This window comes from Plecotus auritus (genome assembly GCF_963455305.1).
Source record: "Plecotus auritus genome assembly, chromosome: 4".
NCBI lineage: Eukaryota > Metazoa > Chordata > Mammalia > Chiroptera > Vespertilionidae > Plecotus > Plecotus auritus.
Genome location: NC_137775.1, coordinates 39,746,262 through 39,767,587, shown reverse-complemented (window position 1 = coordinate 39,767,587; position 21,326 = coordinate 39,746,262). Strand labels below are relative to the sequence as shown.

General features: G+C 45.8%; 1 protein-coding gene across 1 annotated transcript in view; it reads left to right on the top strand.

The window, feature by feature from the left end:
• Positions 1–19,057, top strand: part of LOC308246680 (uncharacterized protein) — a gene marked incomplete at both ends in the record, with an annotated part of 154,075 nt that extends 135,018 nt beyond the window's left edge. The window contains 10 exons of the mRNA XM_080665094.1: positions 2,366–2,515; positions 3,349–3,402; positions 4,038–4,205; positions 6,236–6,388; positions 6,610–6,741; positions 7,594–7,746; positions 9,838–10,047; positions 13,194–13,314; positions 16,573–16,700; positions 18,932–19,057. Coding sequence (XP_080521220.1) covers positions 2,366–2,515; positions 3,349–3,402; positions 4,038–4,205; positions 6,236–6,388; positions 6,610–6,741; positions 7,594–7,746; positions 9,838–10,047; positions 13,194–13,314; positions 16,573–16,700; positions 18,932–19,057 — 1,395 coding nt within the window. The remainder of the gene's footprint in view (positions 1–2,365; positions 2,516–3,348; positions 3,403–4,037; positions 4,206–6,235; positions 6,389–6,609; positions 6,742–7,593; positions 7,747–9,837; positions 10,048–13,193; positions 13,315–16,572; positions 16,701–18,931) is intronic.
• Between the last annotated feature and the right edge of the window lie 2,269 nt (positions 19,058–21,326).

Here is a 21,326-nt window from a genome sequence, read left to right as displayed (position 1 = left end):
AATTCACATAGCCTCGGCCCTTTCACCACAAAAAGGTCAAGGTCCAAGGGATGGTAGCTTGGTTCCCTTTGCCTTGGTGTCAGCGGCTAACTCTGGCTCACTTTCCAGGGGCAGGATGGATCGCCTCCACCCCCACTCCACAAGGGGTCCCTTGAGGAGGCTCTAGAGAGTGAGTGTGGGAGGCTGAATGCCTTCCCCTGACTCCCTGGCTCCTTCTCATAAAATCCCCCATGAGCAGAGGTTTCCATCTACTGTTGCCATTCTGCTACAATTAATGACCTTTTCAAAAGCTTTACTATCTTCTAATTAATGTACATTTTATTTATATGTACTTTATATATAATTATCTCAATTATATATACATTTTATCATAGTATTAGAAAATAGGAATATGATGTGTTAGAAAATATACTCATCATCTTACCCTCTATTGATAATCACTATTATTATTTTGGCATATTTCCTTCCAAACTTTATAACATCTTTTCATTCATGTACTTTTTAATAAAATATGATTACTCTATATCCCCTTTTGTTATAGTGTGCTTTCCCCTTGACTATATGTTATAAATATGTCTCTTTGTCAGTAAACATATGTCCAGAGCATGATTTTGGTGGCTGTTTAGTATTTCATCGTATTGATGGGTGAGATGGATTCTACCTGTTTCCCATTATTAGGTACTTTAGATTGTTTCTGTTTTTCTTTTATACTGGAGAGGCTACTATAAACAACATCTGCTTACCTATATTTTTGTGTGTAACATTTATTTCCTAAAGATAAGTGCCTAGAGGAGGAGTTATTAGGCCAAAGGGCACAAACATTTTAAAATTGTTTCACAGATACTGCTAGTCTGCCCTCCAAAACACCACTGATTTCCCTTCCCATTAGCAGTAGTGGGCAAGCCACTCTCCTCACTCCGTCCGTCGGGGATTTATCACTGTTTGCCATCTCTGCTAGTTTGCCTCAATCACTTGCCTTGGCAAAGCCTGTCTGGGCTTTCTCTGGAGGTCAATGGGGGCACTGAGGTTGCACTGATAGGACAGTGTCCTGGGCCTCACCCGGGCAATTGAACCAGAGCCAGGGAGCCACCCCAGGCTGGAGGACAGTCTGGTTTTTGCAGCATACTGCCAGTGAGCCTGGAGCCCGCCTGACCCTGGAAGCATCACAGATAACGCTCCTGTAGCGTGAAGGCTGACTCTTCCTAGTAGAGTGGGCCCCATAAAACCCTCAGATACACACAGACACACTCACTGATACTCCTAGAGGGACACACCCAGACATAAAGGCACCGATACAGATAGAGACATACAGAGAGAGATACAGACACACACTCACACATCCACAAATGCACACAGACGCACTCACTGATGTAGACACACATAAGCACTCACATAAACATGCAGGCCCTAGTCAGGTAGATCTGTCCAACCTGCCACATACTGGCTCCCATTTCTCCCCAGAGCCAAAATCGAAGCCTTCCTTGGAGGGGTGGACATTTCCTCTGTTCCTAATGGCCACCTCCTCAGAAGGGTGCCAAATCTTTTGGAGAGAGGAAGGGAACAGACTGCTCCAAGAGTGAAGAGTAGGCCCTTCGGCCAGAGGAAGAGGGACTGCCAGATGTATCATTCTTCAGAGGGCCCTCTGGCTTTTGTCCAGCCACACCCTTCCCCAGAGTGAGAAATCCACACAGCCGGGGGACATGCACACTCAGATCCCTGGCCTTCCTTCCAGACCACACGCAAGTGCCTGGGACCCTGGAGCTCCCTGAGTCCAGGGCTTCTTCCCCAGATCATCCTCCCTAGAGTGATAGTGGACCTCACTGCCAGCATGTGCACCTGGCCTGAGGGGTGGTCCAGGGCAGCTGTGGATGGGCGTGGAAGGCTGGATTGTCTGCTTACATGCAAGGGTCCTCTGCAGTATGATGGGAGGCCAGAAGGAGAAGAGATGAGGGTCATTACTATAAACTGGGGTGGGGGTATCTCTCCCCAGGTCACCACATTTCAGCATAGAACTCAGAGTAGTCCAAGAATGATAAATCCAAACTTTGCGTCCCAAGTCATTTTTGATGGTCTATTTTCCAAAGTTGGAGAATTAAACATTTTTATTTTAATAGTTTGTTAGTTTGATTTACAACCTTTAAATATTCAGAATACTTAGACATATGGTATGTGGGCCTCCACTTGTATTCTTGATCCTGGTCCTGTGCATGTTGAGAGCAGACCTGAAAGAGAGGCTGGAGCTGACGCTTTTCGAAGGAGGAGAAAGGGAAGTGGCTCTGTGAGCCGAGGCAGCCTGAACCATGAGCCCGGGCATGGTGAGGCTGCCCTGCCGGAGCAGCTGTGAAGGGTGCCCCTTCCTTTTCAGATCACTTTCAGGAAAGACCACCTGGAGGCCTGCCTCCTTTCTCTGGGGAGTGATGTGATGGCAAGGGAACGCAGCAACTTCGAGAGCTACTCCATGTGTTACGAGCATGTGCTGGAGCATATGAAGCTGAAGCTCTGTCAGAAGGAGCAGGTATGTTCCCCAAGACCAGAAGCAATGGGAAAGGTAGAGGAAGGGAGGCCCAGGAGTCACTCTGAAGAGGAAAGTAAAACAGAGGGTGGGGAGAGGTGTTTTTATGTAAGAACTGGGGGTGGATGGCACGCTCCAAATTTCTCTTATTGGCTCATTTTCTCCTGCTGGTATTCTCAGCCACAAAGGGGATGGCCCCAGCAAGAGGGCGTTGTGTGGGTTGGAGGTGTCTAGTGGGGAATATATTAAGAGGTGATCAACTAAGGAGCTGGCCCCCAGGGAAGAGGCATAGCTGACCTTCCCACCCCTGACAAACACAAGGCACCTCGTGCTGTTCTGGTCTAGCAGAGAAGCCAGGATCCTTGAGTCAATGCATCTTCAGGATGCACATCATGTGTCTCATGATGAGGCTTCCTTAAAATGAGACCCCACTGGCGGGATCCAAGAGTCACTTCTCCTGTCCTAGCTTGCACTCTTTTTGAAATGGGTTGCATCAGAGGTTCAGTGTGATTTTAGTGTATACCTAAAAAAAGTGCAACGGTCTGAACAAATGAAGCATTAAAATACCAAATAATGAGTCTTGGCTTTGGTCCCCAGCGTGGCTTATCCCCATAGCTGAGTCCTCTGTGTCAGTGTGGATACGGGGAGTGCATGCTGTCTTTTGATGCTGGACTGGGCACCCTGAAGCACAGTCCTGGCTCTGGGTGGGGCCCAAGGATCTAAATGAAGCTCCATGAACACAAATCGGAAGTGTCTGGAGCATGTGGTACTGAACTGCGCCATGGTTGGAAGAATACATGTTTGAGTTTACTAGTGCACTGCTTTCTTCTCTTCAGGAATTAGATATTTTAAGAAGAAGTCAGAGTCCACCTGAAGATAATGCTGGTCTGGTAGGTTGGTTATGACTAAAAAGTTTCTCTCCTCCATTTCTCAATTCCGCGATCCCAGCAGCAGCCACGCCTGGGACTCCCTGGTGTTGCTTTCCTGTGGCCCCTCAAGGAAAGCCCCGCCAATGAGGGTGTGCTGCAGAAACATCCAGGGCTGACGTTCACTTTTTAAGCAATGTGGGCTTTTTGTTTGTTTGTTTTATTCAGCATTTTTTGTTATTTTTATTGATTTTTTTTTTCTTTTTGTTGTTATTTTTGCGTTTGGGAGGGAGGGGTTGTTTGTTTCCTTTTGAGGTCGGTTAAAGTGCAATTCCAAAGAAGAAGAGGTATTAGGTTGAAATGTCAAGGGAAGGCCAGTTTGGACATGGAGGCCAAGATAGTTGAAATCTTTCCTCCAAATGAAAAGCAGTTTAACTGGTGTATCTTCTGGGGTCATTCATTCAGCAGCCATTTACTAAGCACCTACTCTGTGTCTGGTACTGTCCTCTGACCCTCAAACCCACCGAGATTCTCCCACCCACCTTTGCACAACAGGATGCTCACCTTCTACATTAGGCTTAAAGTAAATGTGCACACTGTAGTGGCAGTTTGGAATTCCCAAACTATCTTCCATTAAAAGGAAATGTTTCTGCTGCTAGGTTGCAGAGCTCAGTCATGACATGATCATGGAAATCACTGCTCTGAGAGCCCGACTCACGGATTTGGAAGAGGAGAATCTGAATCTTGAAAAGCAAATCAGAAAAGAAGTACAAGAAGAATATGAGGATTTAGTCAAAACTTTGTTTATGGGTTGTTTACACATGAAAGTAAGTGACCTGGGTCGGACACCAGGGCAGTCCTGTGGGGAGCGGGTGCAGCTGACCCCATGGGGGCTGCATCCAGAGGGATTGACGACAGAATGGTCATAAGAATTCTCCAGCTCTGAGCTTTCTCTACAGAGAACGAGTCAGCAATTGGGTTGTCGTTATTTTACCAGAACAGACACTGAGTTTTAGGTAATTTAGAAATTTGCTCTTTTCCTCACTCTACTGTCAGTTGAGGGAAGGAAGGGGGAGTCTTCTTCTCCAATGTCTATTAAGTGTGACCATCCAAACAGAAGAGGACAGCGCCCTGGGCCAGGCCAGACCCCAGAGTAGGTAGCAGCAGGCACCTCCAGAGAGCTCGCTGGGCAGATTCAGAATCTGGATCATCTTTCGAAATTTTTCCAGCCCTCAAAATGCCCACCAGCCTTTCTCTACCATCAGTGTCAGGGAGCGGCTGGCCCGTGAGTGAGGCCCATCTGGAAGAGGAGTAATGGGTGCCCATGTGCTCACAGCACTGAGGAAGCCTGTCGCTTTCTCATGGCATCTGAGCAGCTGTAAATGGAGGCCTGCGTGCCTAAAACGGGTTGTCGCAGAGCCTGGGCCAGCTGTCCCACAGTACAAATTTCAGTTCAAACCCACCACCCTCCAGTCCACTGCGCCCTTCCCCACATTAGACAGTCCCAGAGCCAGCCCCAGCAGGTCCTTACCTATCTCTCCAGGGAGTCCAGGGCTGTCCCCAGCTTATTGCACTGAGAGGAGCTTCTACTGATGCTCTGCCCTGGCCTGGTCATTCCAGAGAGGGTTGGGAGTCCTTCTTACTTGTGAAGGGCCCACAGAGTACAAGTGCTTACAAATATTAAAGGATCAAAAACAAAATGCGTGGGCCTGACGCTGCAGGGGAGGGGTGAGCAGACAGTGAAGGCTGGAATCTGCGAAGCCATCTTCCGAGTGTGAAATTGTTGAAAATGTCTTTTAAGTTCTTTGTAGCTTCTGCCAGATTCCTAGACAGAAAGTGGATTCAGTGCTTCTCCCAGGCTAACTAGTTCTACAAGCCCCCCCAAATTCTGCCATTGGGTTGACTCAGCAGAATCTGACCTGATAAAACACTGTGGATTAGTCACTAACGGGGAAGTCCCTGATCTACCCCAAAGTCTCAAGAAGGTGGTGAAGCTTTTGTGGTGTGGCCAGCAGCCAGGCTCCCAGCTGGGCACTCTCCTTCTGCCTTCCTCTCCAGGGAAGTGGTTCAAAGGTGAGAAGACTCCCCACTCTCACCTTTAACTGAAGAACATTGACTTACCAGTGATCCAGTCACTTCACCATAAGCCATTCCAAACAGACTGTTTATTGTTGAGATTTCTGCTGGAGCCTAACTTGGAAGGCAGCCAGCCTGTTTCCTTCCTCTGCTCTATCTATTTTTAATGGACTTCCCCGTTAGTGACTAATCCACCATGTTTTATCAGGTCAGATTCTGCTGAGTCAACCTGATAGCAAAAATCCCTAAATTTAGCTCACCTGGCATGGCTCAGTGGTTGAGCACCGACCTATGAACCAGAAAGTCATGGTTCGATTCCCAGTCAGGGCACATGCCTGAGTTGCAGGCTCGATCCCCAGAGTGGGGCTGATAAGAGGCAGCTGATTAATGATTCTCTCTCATCACTGATGTTTCTATCTCTCTCCCCCTCTCCCTACCTCTCTGAAATCAATAAAAAAAAATTTTTTTAATCCCTAAGGTTAAATGTCTAAGTAACCACTTTGGGGGAGCGGGGACAGTTTTCCATCTGTGATCTCCCACTCTCCTGCCCACTCAACTTGCCTTGGTGTCAGACAACTAGGCAGGCTCTCAGGTGTGAAACCCTGCGGGTTGAAGGCCACACTAATGGGGCTGCTAGAGTGACATCCGGGTAATACCTGATAAAATAATTGGGTGGGTGGATGCCTTTTTTCATGTGAAATCATTTCTGAAAGTTGCATTTTAGAAGGCAAAACCACTCTTCCACTACTGCCCTTCCTGAACCTGAGTCTGTGATTTTCAGGAGAAGTTGCATGAGAATCAGCTTAATTTGATCCAGAAAGTGTGTGAGCTCATCAGCGAAGTGAGAACAGAATGGATGGATCACATGAAGGACCTAAAGAAAAAATGGGGCTCTGCCAGACCTGATGAAGGAATGAAAGGAAGTGCAGCCAAAGTATGTGATTTCATTTAGCAATGGGATATCAGCACTTCATCCAGCATCTGACCCCACCGCTCACTCTGCATTCCAGTTGGGTTCCCCTGAGAATGCCTTAGGCATATTAAAAGGGTACCACTGTGTCATCTTCTGGAAGGCATGTTTCTGACGTTAGGGTTCATGCTCTCCCAAGAAAAGGGTTGGGGGCAGCCTTTTCTGAAAGTGAGCCTCCTTCACAGGAGCAGCTGCGGGACTTGGAGCAGGAGAACTGTAGCCTGGCCGCCCTGGTGTGCAAAGTGAGGCGCCTGGGCCACTGGAGGCTGGCTGTGCAGCAGGCTCACTTCCGGGGCCAGCTGAGCAGGGCCCAGAAGGTGAGCGATGGGGGAGGGAGGCCTGGCCCTGGGGGTGGGCTGAGGGGGGCTGGACTGCAGCTGCTCCAACCATCTTAAAGGATCTGACAGTAGAGCATTTTTCCAGGGAACGGGCAATGTCAGAGCCTCGAGAGAAATAGGAAAGAGCCTGAAGCAAAGGGCAAAGAAGCAAATGGGAAAACAGATCCAAGTTTAGAGCAAGGAAAGGGAAAATATGGAGGAGAGACTTTACCAAGGGCTTGAGGCAGCATTCTGCAAAGTGCTTCAGCCCTGGCCAGCTTGGCACTGTGGTTAGAGTGTCCGCTTACGCACCAAAGGGTCACGGGTTTGATTCCCCGGGGATCAAGGGCACGTACCTCGGTTGCAGGTTCAATCCCGGGTCACGTGGGGGAGGTGCCCATCGATGTGTCCCTCTCACATCCATACTTCTCCCTCTCTCTCTCCCCCTCATCCCCTTCCACTCTTTCTAAAAAATCAATGGGGAAAATATCCCTGGGTGAGGATTAACAAATAAACCAAAAAAAAAAAAAAAAAAAGCTTCAAATCTTTGAGGTTTCAAACATGATTATCGGAGAAAATGAAGTAACAATATCATAAGTGGAAAATCCGCTTTAAGGTAAATTGAAACCAGAGCACGTACTGATAGTGCTTTGGAAACTTTTACTTACTGTTTCTGAAAGTCGTCCCTCTGTCTGTCCTCTGCTCTCCACGGAAGTGGCGTGGTGGAGGCAGCGGCCTTGCCACAGCCTCTGAAAGAAGAGTGGGTGGCGGGTGGTTTGGAGGCTGCGCATGAAGCTGAAACTGCGGGAAGGAGACTCGTTTCCTATCTTACTGTGTTTGGGATGTTCACAGGAGGCTGCACAAAGTAAAAAGGAGTGTGTGAGCACCAAGCTAATGGCAGAACAAGAAGTGGTTTTATTTCGCCAACAGCTGCTGGCCCTGAGGCAGGCCCTGGCCCGGGCTCAGGCCCACAACCTGAGGATGTGCGAGCAGCAGGAGAGCCAGGTATCTGAGCCCGGACCGCTCTGCAAAGCTGAATGTGGCCCCTGGAAGCCGCTGGCGCCGCCTGTGGCGGTCACCGGGGCTCCTCGGTGTGAAGCCAAGCAGATGGCGCGGCCAGAGAGAGATGGCCCGGGTCTTGTCTTCCCTTCTCCCTCCTTTCCAGCCCAGAAACCAAGGACAGTGGCCAAAAGGCTTTCATTCTTATTCATATTTGGCTTAGATGGTGAAATGTTACTTATACATAAGATTATTTAAGTGTGTGTTGTGGTGGTGGGGGCGGGGAGTGGGGGTTCTCTGATGATCTTTTCACCCAAGAGGGCTGGGTCTCTGCCTTAAATTCGATCCTTTCATCTTCCAAGCACACTGTCCATCAGCGTGTGGCCCAGCTGTCAGCATTATGCTCCAAGCAAACCTTTCGGTCCTCTCCTGATGACCCACGCCAAGTCTCCATTTCGGACGTTTCTGCTGCTTAGTAGGGGCTGGCACAAAAATAACAGTGTTTCCAAGTCTAAGCTCCTAATAACTGTGCGGACCCTCTGAGCATGGAGCAGAGACCCCGGGTTGAGAGAGAGAACGGCTACGTTTAAATAACAGCCTGGCCCCAACCGGTTTGGCTCAGTGGATAGAGCATCAGCCTGTGGACTCAAGGGTCCCAGGTTTGATTCTGGTCAAGGGCATGTACCTTGGTTGCGGGCACATACCCGTTGGCACAAACAGCTGATTGATGTTTCTCTCTCATCGATGTTTCTAACTCTCTATCCCTCTCCTTTCCTCTCTGTAAAAAAATCAATAAAATATATTTTAAAAATAAATAAATAAATAAATATAATAAATAACAGCTTGGGAAAGCTGGGTATATTTAAACCAAGAATATGGTTTGTTCCTTTTGGATTCTAATTCCTCCATCATTGTACAGCAGGTGATCATGGTGTATAATTATGTAAACTGTAAAGTCACCATACAAGTATAGTAAGTCCTCACTTAACATCATCGATAGGTTCTGCAACTTTAAGCAAAACAATGCATAAGAAAACCAATTTTAGGATGGGCTAATTGATATAAACAAGATTTAAATTCTAACAGCATCTCTTCGATGTAATAATGAAACTAGAGGCCCAGTGCACGAAATTCGTGCGCGGGTACGGTCCCTAGGCCTGTCCTGTGATCAGGGCCATCTTCCCCAGCTGCCTGCAGCCAGCCCCGCCCCCCATCACCACCCACCCCCGATTCCCCATTCACCATCGGGTGATTGGTGCCTGATGGCTGAGGGAAGGGACCAAGAGGTCAGCTGTTCCCGCCCACTCGCTGGCCCCGCCCCCACTGAAAGGGACCAAGAGGTGGTCAGTGCACCTCATAGTGACTGGTCCAGCAGTCATCCTGGTCGTTCTGCTTTTAGGGTCAATTTACATATTACCCTTTTATTATATAAGATGACATTGGACAAAACAATGTTATTCGAAGACCTGCTGTATTAATCATTGTTAGTAGTGCTATAATTAAAGGTTAACCATATGGTGCTATTGACTAGAATAATTTCAGAACAGAACCAAATTATTACTACTGTTTCCTTCTTTAACCATCTGGAATCTGGCTTCCCCAAAGCTATTTTGGAAGTCCAAATGAAGGCCAGGGTAGGCCCTCCCTCCCCACTCATTGCATGTCTTGGATCACCTGTCTCCCCAGGTTACCCCTGCTCTCTCATGATAAATGCTCAATGATGATACAGATGCCGTTTATGATAGATGTAACTATTTGGTTAATAAGCTAAGTAACATACACATTATCATCAAATTCTGGTATTAAAAGACCAAATTATTTGATCTGGTGTTGCTGGATAGTGGCATTATCGCTTGCCTGGCCATGATTGCTATTATTTTGTCTTGTTTTTGCCCTGACTGTTGCCTCGAGGCTCACGGTAAACGCCATGCCCACATCCTGATGGTATTGCAGCTGGGCTGTCGTACCGTGAACTGAAGAACACTCCACACAGTTCCGCCCCCAGCCCTAATGGAGGTCCCCCAACTTCTAGATCCCTGCCTTGTGCTGAGAAGAAACTGTGCCTTTCTCATTTCCTTTGGCCTTTTCCTTCCTCAGGCTCGATTGCTGAAAGAGTTGGAACACAAAATGACCCAGGAATCTCTCCACCGGCAGCAGCTGGATTTACTGAAAACCTCCAGCATGGAGAGGCTCTTGGAAGATGTGGAGCAAAAAGAACAGCACCTGCAGCTCCTTGCTGAAGAGGCTGAGCGCGCTGCTAGACGGGGCCAGCTCCAGAGGAAGAAAACTGAGAGAGAACTCCGGCAGGTAACTCCAGTGAGAGGTAGCAACAACTCGAAAGCGGGTCAGGCTGCCACAGCAGAACCCTGTCATTCTTCCCGTCTTTTCCATGCCTCTCATGCCTCTCAAGGCAGTGCTTCTTTACCTTCGTCACTTCTGGGCCCACCAAGAAAATGGAAATATTTATGCCCACCCTGGGCGATTGATTGTTCAAGCTGCTTATGTGAGAGATGATGGCTTGCCTACCACAAGGCCCAGTATCTTGGCACCTTTGTAACCCACTTGAAAAACACATTTCCCCTGTTCTAATCCTTGAACCAGGTATCCTTTAGAAAATTATGCAAAAGCAACAAGTATTATGGAGGGTGGATTCCTGCAAGAGCACCCATGGCCAGCAGTAGCTTCTTTATTTTATATATTTATCTACTTTTAATATATTTTTGTTGATTTCAGAGAGGAAAGGAGAGGGAGAGAGAAATAGAACCATCAATGATGAGAGGGAATCTAAGTGCTTCATTTGAATTACCTCATTTAATCCTGCACGCCCCACACTGGGGATCGAGCCCACAGCCCAGGCATATGCCCCGAATGGGAATCGAACCTCAACCTCCCGGTTCACAGGTCAGTCCTCAATCACTGAGCCATGCCAGCTGGGCAGCAGTGGTTTCTTTAATCTATCTCCATCCTTGACTTCCAAGGGCGGACTTGGACCCATCTTGGAGAGCATGCATGACCTTGCCTACCTCCTGCTCCTGGGGAAGTCATTTAGGGCATAGACTGCTTGATTCACACCCCAGGCTCCCAGCTGTGTGGCTTTGGGTAAGGTCTGTGGCTCTAGTTTCCTCATTGGTGCAACGGAGAATAATGTACTCACCTCATGGGATTTGGGGGAGGATTAAATGAGGTCATTCAAATGAAGCATCAGAACAGGGACTGACACAGCTCTCTGTAAATATTGGCTGTTTGTCTTTTTGTTGGGAATATGAAGGTGGACAACTTTGGAAATAGGTAGGACAGACCTGGCTTCAAATCCTGACTCTGCCACTAACTGGTTGTGTGACCTTGGGTAAGTCACTGCACTAACCTCGGTGGAGGTGGGATGTGCTGACACATTATTAAGCATGTTTCTTTCCTTTGCTAATATTTTTCCAACTGGTTTAGCCAGGCCTGGCTGAGGGAGACTTATATTCCTGGGGTGGCCTGCACCCACACTCTCCCCAGGAAGCCGGGGAACTAACGTATGTAGCACCAAAAAGCATCTCTGCTTCCCAAGCACTTTCCCCTCAGATGAGAAGGCAGCTTGCCCAGGAGCGCAGCATGAAGCTGGGTGCTTTCCAGCGCAAAGAAGAGATACAAACATGTTTCCCCTGGCTCCCCGGCCCCTCGTGGATAATGAGGATCCCACACAAATCCCCATAGTACATAGAGGAACCTTGGGCCTAATTGATATTAGGACGTTTTCCTAGCTCTGAGGATCTGATCATCTACTGAAAGTCAAACTACACTTGAAAGCATCCTCATGTACAAGGAACCACCACCCTTTAACATTTGCAAGACAAGCCTGTGGTCACAGCTCTGAAAGTTTAGGGGCCTTCTGGCTGGGTCTCTAAAAACAGGAATTAAAACATATAGTGGAATTTTTGAGATTAGCATGTGTATTAGTTTAGGCAGGCTGCTGTAACAAATTACCACAAACTGGGTGGCTGGAAACGGCAGGAATTTGTTCTCCCACCGTTTAGGAGGCCAGAAGGCTGAAATCAAGGTGTCGGTTCCGTTAGAAGGCTCTGAGGAAGCATCTGTTCCTTCTAGCTGCTGGGGCCTGCCTGCAACCCTTGGCGTTCCTTGCCTTGTAGCTACCTCACTCTACTCTCTGCCTCCCTTGTCACATGGGCTCTACCTGTATGTGTCCCTGTGTGTATGAATCCTCTTCTCTCCTTACAAGGACACCGGTCATTGGAATTAGGGTCCACCCTTGCCAGCATGACTTCATCTTAACTTAGTTACATCTGCAAAGACTCTTTCCAAATAAGATCACATTTTTGGATTCTAGGTGGACATTGATTCTGGGGGGACACTATTCAATCCACTGTACTATTATTTTTTTATTTTTTTATTGATTTCAGAGAGGAAGGGGGAGAGAGAGAGACAGAAACATCAATGATGAGAGAGAATCATTGATTGGTTGCCTCCTGCACACCCCCACTGGAGATTGAGCCCACAGCCCGGGCATATGTCCTTGACCAAAATCCAAGCAGGGACCCTTCAATCAGTAGGACGACACTCTATCCACTGAGCCAAACCAGCCAAGGCTATTACTTTTTATCATTAAAAACTTAGGCAATAGCCCTGGCCGGTTTGGCTCAGTGGATAGAGCGTCAGCCTGCGGACTGAAGGGTCCCGGGTTCGATTCCGGTCAAGGGCATGTACCTTGGTTGCGGGCACATCCCCAGTGGGAGGTGTGCAGGAGGCAGCTGATCGATGTTTCTCTCTCATCGATGTTTCTAACTCTCTACCCCTCTCCTTTCCTCTCTGTAAAAAATCAATAAAATATATTAAAAAAAAAAAAAAAAAACTTAGGCAATAATAAAAATAAATTTCCAAAGAAACATTGTCCGTGATCTGTGCAGATGAGGTGCACTGTGGACCCAGAGACTCTCTGGCCGGGAACCGTGAGTCAGCCGGACAGAGAAAAGCCGCATGAGTAAACACAGAGGCTGCCTCCGGGTGTGGGCCTTCCATCAGGGCCTCGGGCTTTCCTGAAGGCGAGGAGCTGAGCTGAGCACAGAGGTCTGGGAGAGATCATCTTTCCTCTGCTTGAAACCGTGCAGGGGCTCCTGCACCGAGGTTCTTGGGGCAGGTGCATGGCTGGGCCTACAAGGTCCTCTTCCCCCCTCTCCCTCTGGTAAAATAAACATAAAAGATATAACTTTGTGATTAAACACCTGACTTTATAAGGAAATAAGGGGTTCCAAGGGCTGCCTCTGCTCCTTTTTGGTTAAGTTCTTGGCCTTCTTTGAGCTCTTGATGCTCAGAAGGCTGAGTTCAGCCTGACCAGGACTCGTGAAGACTTGTATTCCTGGGGTGGCCTGGACCCACACTCTCCTCAGGAAGCCGGGGAACTAACGTATGCAGCACCAAAAAGCACCTCTGCTTCCCAAGCACTTTCCCCTCAGATGAGAAGGCAGCTTGCCCAGGAGCGCAACGTGAAGCTGGACGCTTTCCAGCGCATAGAAGAGCTACAAAGTCAGCTTAATGACGCTGTGAGGTCCTCTGTCCCGATGAGCTCACCCGGAGGTAAGCACAGGCACTGCTCTGGCCAGAACAAGCTCTCAGGGCCCCGGGTCAGAGGTAAAGGAGGGTCCCAGGGACTAGCCATAACTACCCAGGGGTTATTGAGTGGGTACGCCATGATGCTTGTGGAATGAATGAATGATACATGAATGAATAAATCTTTGTTCTGATTTGCAGGCAGAATTTTCTACTTTAGTTCCTTTAAGTTACTGTCATCCTACATTAAATGGTTCCAGTCATAAAAACTGGTCCCAGGAGAGTGTAGCCTGGTGATTGAGTGCGGGGGCTTAGAGTGTACCACCTAAAGAACATTGGGTCCTTCACTGGGTTTTGAAACATCTCAATGCCTTGGGATATTAATGACCACCTTTCTGAGATGTTATTCATAAAGTCCACTATGATTCTTGGGTGCTGGGAGCTTGAGGAGTTTCATGGAAACGGCATAGTCCTCTGCGCTATGCAGCCCACAAGCAGCATGGAACCGACGCCAGACCCCAGGGTCTGGCACTAGCTTCCTCCATATAAGATGAGGACTAAGTAAAGTCCAGGTTCTCTCTGAGCTCTGACTATCGGAAATCTCACCAAATGCCATAACCGTGACTCGCCTCTTGTTAAGATCAGCCATGCCTCCTCTTTTCTGTTCTGCAGTGTAGCCTGGTGATTGAGTGTGGGGGCTTTGGAGCAAGATAACCAAGATTCAAACCCTGTCCCCCACACTTCTAGCTATGTGACCTTAGACAAGTTAGTTAGCCTCTTGGTAAAATGGGAGTAGCTACCTCAAAGGGGTATTGTGAGGATTAAATGACATAATGCATGTATGGCACACAGTATAGATAGTATAGAAGCACCAAGTGTGCAAATGCCAGTTACTACACTCTCATGCCTGTGTTGTACTTTTATGTTTCCTTCTGGCTACTTATCAGTGTGGATGATGTGAGAAAACACAGCCTTTCAGAAGCAGAAAGATCCATTTCAAAGATCAAGATGACAAAGATCAAGTTACTTTGGGTTTACTGAGAGCAGGGCTGGGCTTGTTGGCAAAGCCCAGGGCCCTCCCCCCCCTGCCTCTGTGCCTGCTGCCTGGGCCCTGACAGCGGGCTGGCGTCCCTTGCCCCAGCCACCCAGTCCAAAGAGGAAGAACATCAAGAACATCCAAGGGCCCTATTTTGGCCACTGGCCCTGAGTGTGACACACTCCTTTCCACATGCCCAGGATTTTTGTTTCTCTGCCTTTTTAAGCCCTTTCTGGGTTAGTGTGTGTCATGTAACTGCCACCCATGTCCTTCAACACCTACATAATAAGAAGGAGAGCCATGGGGCATGAGGAAGGTGGGAGAGCCCTGATTCCCAGGACTGGGGATGTTGCAGGAGGAAGAGAACCTTTTTCCCAGGAGGCAGAGGTAGAAGTCAGGCCCTAGGCTCGGCCCCCATCTGTGCCCCTCTGCAATGACAGGAGGAGGGTTTGCTGAGGACTTCCTACTTGTAGACTCATTAGAGGGGAGGGACTGGGTCATACCTGTCTGTTCAGTACCCAGCACTCCAAGGGGACAGGTACCTATCACCCACAATACCAGTGCCACAGGGTAAGTCAGTGGGCAGTGTGGGGTCTCTCCTTTCTGCAGCCTCCCTGCTCCCCACATCAGTAGCCGAGCCTTGGTGAAGGAGCAAACTCTCCTAACTTGGCATTAACACGGATTCCCCTAGGAACTTGCAACTCCTGAGGAACTATCACTTGTCCCAGCACAGTAATTCTCAAAACGCTTCAGGGGATAAAAAGGAAATCAATTGACTCACAAAACTGTGAGATAGTCAGTAGTGGACTGGCTTCAGTTAGTTTGATGAAGGTTGGAACTATTCCTTAGGACTGGTTTCTCTCCCTCCATCGCTGGGCTCTGAGAATGCTGAGAGTAGAAAGGAATGCTGGGAAGCAAAATGCCACCCCCCCACCCCCCACCCCCGCCGTAGCTTCCATCCTCTGTTCAAGCTCGGGTGGCAGGAATGGGGTGTGGAGATGGGACAAAAACAATTGGGCTCTGACTGGGCTATGCACCCAATTCTTCATTTTATTTTTATTTTTAGAGGAAGAGGGAGGAAGGGAGGGAGGGAGAGAGAGAGAAACATTGATGTGAGAGGCCAACATTGATCAGCTGCCTCTCGCACAACCCCTACTGGGAATGGAGCCTGCAGCCTTTCAGTGCTGGGACAACGTCCAACCGAGCCACACGGGCCAGGGCTATGTGCCCTATTTTATTTATTTTTATATTTTAAATATATATTTTTAAATATGTTTTTTATTGATTTTTAGAAGAGGAAGGGAGAAGGTAGAGAGATAGAAACATCACTGATAGGCTGCATCCTGCACACTGTCCACTGGGGAGAGTCCCAACCTGGGCATGTGCCCTGACCAGGAATCGAACCGGTGACCTCTTGGTTCCTGGGTCACCACTCAACTGCTGAGCCACGTGGTTGGGCTATGTGCCCAATTTTAAACAAAGCACTTAAGGCAGAGACTAAGCTGCTTGGTGGGCTTCGGCTTAGTTCACACCGTTTTCCCCTGGAGCTGAGGATGGGGTCAGTCCACTCTCTCCTCTTTGCAGCAATTATTTTAAATATTCCTGGTCTCGTCAGGCCTTCAGACACTGTCCTTCTCGCCCATTTCACAAACAAGTTACAAGCCTATCAGATGACAACTCCCTCTACTTCCTGTCCCCAGCCTTCCTACAGTGATACTGCTGTTAAAATGAAAAAGGTGCCCTTTCCTTCCTCTGGCCAATCCTGGTGCACAGATCCCATATACTCTCCTACCTTCTCAGGGATCTTGAACTCATCTTTATCTGCTTCCTGGCTATACATCTATCCATTTCCCACACATCTATTCTTCTAATCTTATAATCAGCAATTATTGAGCATGTATGTGCCAGGATCATAAAATCCTTTGTAAAATAAAATTAACACCTAGCCAGAAATCTGGGAGATCTTCTACCTCACCCTGCCAACCCAGTTAATGACTAAGTCCTATCAACTTGAAGATCTCTCAGTCTGTCCACTTCTCCACACAACAGTCCAAGTCACCCATCAACTCCTTCTCTTTCACTTGGTCTTGTTACCCTTAGGCAAAAGACTCTATCCAGGTTTTGACATTTTTTACTCAAAATTTATGAAGCTGGATTATATGCCCATTTTAAGCTTTAAAGTTTTATGAATTACATCTAGGTCTGTACATTGCAATTAGAGATATAATTTAGCATTTTTAACTTTATAGGCCTTATATCCCGGGCTCCGTACTTCCTCAGTTCTGCTTCCGCATCAACCAGATACTCTCAGCAAGACTTTTTAAAGACTAATCTTATGGGCAATAAAATAACAAGAAAGATTCAGAGGCCAAAGACTGTAAGTAATGATAAATTTTAATATATATATATATATATATATATATATATATATATATGAAACAATGAAAAACGTAGATATGAAGTTATGGTTTTAGGGTCACTTCAAACTTACATTAAAAATTATATGTGAGAATCTTATCTAGGTGCTTACTTAGGTCTGGATAATAGGATTTGTCCATCAATTGCTGCTGAATCAGTATTTGTGGAGGGAAAGAGGGCCCAGGGCTTCCTACTCTGTGGTCTTGCTGATGTCACTCCTCAGTAATAAAATTCTGATATTGAAATAAGTAAGCCTGAGAGCACTTACTCCATTACAGTTCAGTAAATATGTGTAAAAGTCAGTTATGTTCTGCCTCTCAATTTCCTCTCCTTTTTTCACTCGTTTACAATAATCAACTAGTAGCATCAGATTCCTTATCTGAGTTCCCTGGCAAAACAGTTTCAGAAGTCAGTTTAACACACGTGAGAAATCTGCCCTCCAAAGAAATTCTTGGAATGCATATTAGCTTGATGTATAGCATATACTTGAAGATCTATTAAAAATATTTCAACTCTTAGTTCATGTGAAACAGCATTTACATCCTCATCCACCGCCTTCTTTGTACTACTTGAATACACATTACACTCTTGGCTCCAATGTCTTTCAGGATCGCCCACCCCCACCCCTCCCCCACCCTAAAGATTTACATACCTAAAGAATTCTAAGTGTTATGCAAAGTGAAATGAATTCAGAGAAAGACAAATGCCACATGATTTCACTTACTGGTATATGTGGACTCTAAAGAACAAAATAAATGAACAATCAAAACAGAAACAAACTCATAGCTAGAAAATAAACTGATGGTTGCCAGGTGGGAGGTGGGAGGAGGACTGGGCAAAAAAAGGTGAAGGGGAATAACAAAGTACAAATTGGTAGTTACAAAATAGCCATGAGGATGTACAGTGCAGCATAGGGAATATATAGTCAATAATATTGTAATAACCACATATGGTGTCAGGTGGGTACTAGACTTATGGGGGTTGATCACCTCATAAGTTATATAAATGTCTAACCGCTATACTGTACACCTGAAACTAATGTACTATTGAAGGTCAACTGTAATAGAAAAAAAGAATTTTCAAAAAATTCCTTCTCTCTTACCTTGAAAAAAATTAAAGAAAAACATTTCATCATTCGGTCAGAGAAAATATGCTCTTGTAAGGCCACTTTTGACGGTGTAATTCTATGGCTCATATCTAATTATTGGACCAAATGTTTGTTGCGGTATTTCTAAACATGCAGTTAAGAGGCGACACAAAGAGAGGGAAGAAACAGGTCAGGAACAAACCAAACTGAGACCTTTGACTGAGTAGGGCCACATTATTAATGCCCACAGTTTGCTTGACTCACCAATCTCTGTGGAGTCATCTTTGACCAAAATGTGAAATTCTACTATATGTCTATTTGTTTCTGAGAAAGCCTTTTCCAAAAGGAAGCAACATTTAGTTGGTGTGTATGGGACCACAAGGGCTTTTAAGATGAACTCCATCCCCATTTCACTCCACAAAGCGAATGTTTCTACCATGGGAGATCACAACCTTACGGTTCAGAAAGCTGCAAAGTAAGTAAATCCATTAGTGGGGACCCACTATGTGTGAGAGATTTGGAAGGGTGATGTGATGATCTAAAGCTAATTGTGGGACATTATCCTACTGAAGAAATAAACCCTAATAATGAAGGAAGTGCCTTTGGACCCCTGGCTTATGTACAGTATAGAGATCCCAAGCAAAAAGCTGAAGGTCCAGGAAAGGCAAAAAATTAGTTGGAACCTCTTCAAATCTATGGAAGGTCTGACTTCTTAAGCAAGGCCATGAGACAAGTCAGATACAGACAGATTGAAAAGGAATTTATACATGAATGGAATGTAAGAACACCAATTATTTTCTAAAACAAACAAAAAAGCACTGCATTAACGCAAATGATAAAATATTAAGGAATTTTTAGATTACTCCAAATATGGAATATCTTTTCTTCCTTAGCAGGAAATGGCTTTCCACTGATGGAATCATTCTTCACCAGTCCTCTTTATGACAAATGGCAAAATATGTATAAGAAGGCCCACTAAATGGCCTAATCCAGATCAGACAGTGATCTTGGTCTCATTAGTAACAGTGACTTTTAATGATGCTATAACAAGAATTATTCATCATCTTCCTTAAAAGCTCCAATATCTAATATTTATATTGCAGGTACCTACTAAACACAAAAAAAGGATTGACGATGTCTTCCTACCCAATGTGGCAGAAAATGTTCAACTTTCAGCTTTTCAAGTTCAAACAGCTCCATCCAGAATCTCATTTAGACCCGACTGGTAATCAGAAATCCTTTTCCAACTTTTATTTCTATAAACACATAAATAAATAAAAATGATTCTAAACTCCATTAAACTTTGATATATTTTTTATCAGTACTGTGAAGACAGTGTGGAAGGACTGCCATGATTATACCTCGAATGTCCCAGGTGAAGTAGGACTTGGCCTTAGATTTTAAAATGTAAGAATTGGTTTGCATATCTACCATGTGGCCTTGCCTCTGGCCATCCAGCAGCCACAGGATCTAGGTTCTAGAGATACTGACTAGATGAAATAGCCAGGAGAGAGGGCATTGCTACTAAGCAGTATTTACTAACAAGTGGACAACTTAAACAGATTAATCCAAATAAACTTCAAAGTGCTTATTTCTATTTGTTTCACTTAAGAACATCATTCTCTCGTTAACAGGCTTTTTATTCTTCTACAAATGCCAAAACCTCTTCAGATTTTTATAAATTTCTAATCCACGTCTTTTTGTTCAGACAAGAAATTCTATCTTGCCGAAACCGGTTTGGCTCAGTGGATAGAGCGTCGGCCTGCGGACTGAAAGGTCCCGGGTTCGATTCCGGTCAAGGGCATGTACCTTGGTTGCGGGCACATCCTCAGTGGGAGGTGTGCAGGAGGCAGCTGATCGATGTTTCTCTCTCATCGATGTTTCTAGCTCTCTATCCCTCTCCCTTCCTCTCTGTGAAATATCAATAAAATATATTAAAAAAAAAATTCTATCTTGGGTAAAATAATAAATAACTAGATGAATGGAACAGAACAGAGAAACGTATTTACATACATAAATTTATATATATGTAGCTTTTCATAATTAAGGAGAAGGTTGAGTCTATCTGAAGTAGGTTAAATCATCACCTTACACTATACACAATGAATTTCAAATGGATGAGACATCTATATACACATACACGTGCACATAGACATATACTCAAATTTATTTCTGAAATATATAAAAAACAAAAAAGGCCAAAGGAATATTGATGACTTTGATATCAAAGCTAAAAATTCAACAGGACAAGGTATGGTGCCAGTTACCAATTTACAAACCTCTCCGCTCCAAATTCATCTTTGTCTGCTGCGAAATAATTAATATGGACCCTGTAAATATTTCTTCTCTGCCAATTGGCAAGATGGTAAGCTTTGTCAGTAGAAAGTGCTGGAAGGATCCTGGAGGAGAAAGAAGGGTTGCTTTCCCGGGTTCTGTGGTCTCCTTTGGGCAGGCAGGCTCCTGCAGTTCACATGGCTTCTGCAACGCCCTGATCCAGTGAACTCCTACAATTGTTTTCTGACCTCATCATTGAAGGGATAATTGGAACTTCTCCTTTCTATCAAGAAAGTAAACTAGAAGCAATACTTCATCCCTGGAGAAGCTGCAGAGATTACCACCACAAAGACTTGAAAGAAAGCAAGGGCGGTGGGCTCTATCACGTCACTTCTTAATGCACCGCTTTGGCCTATGCAGAAAATAGATGGATCCTGGAAAATGACTAGGGACTACCAAGCCCGCACCTTAACCAGGTAGTGATTCCATTTGTAACTGCTCTCCCAGATGCGGTATCTTTACTGGGGCAAATGATATGTCTCAGGCACTTGTTATGCAAATATAACAGCTTTTGCTCCACATCAAATTGCAAGGACCACAAGAAGTAGTTTGCCTTTACCCTACAAGGCCACTGCATACCTTTAAATTCTTCCCTGAAGGCTTTGTCAATTCTCCTACTCTCGTGATCATTATATTCCATAAAATATCATATTGGCTCACTACATTAATAATGCTGATGTCATGAGCAGTAAGTAGTTAGGTATAAGAACTAAAGGGTGAAAGATAAACCCTACAAAAATTCAGGGCCTTTAGCCTCAATGAAAATTCTAGGGGTTCAGCGGTTGGGAGAATGTTAAAATATGCCCCTTCAAGATGAAAAACATGTTGCTTCATCTCAGACTATGTATCATGAACAAAAGCATGATGCTTAATAGTCCTTTTTGGATTTTGAAGGCAACATGTACCATATTTGAGTGTGCTACTTCAACCCATCTAGAAAGTCATCCATTACTTTTTTGTTGTTAATCCTCACTCAAGGGTATTTTTCCATTGACTTTTAGAGAGTGGGAGGGTGAGAGACAGAGAAACATTGATATGAGAGACACATCTATTGGTTGCCTACCACAGGCACCCCAACCACGGACAGTGATAGAGCCTGCAACCGAGGTGCATTGCCCTTGACAGGAATCAAAACCTGGACCCTTCAATCCTTGGGCCGCCGCT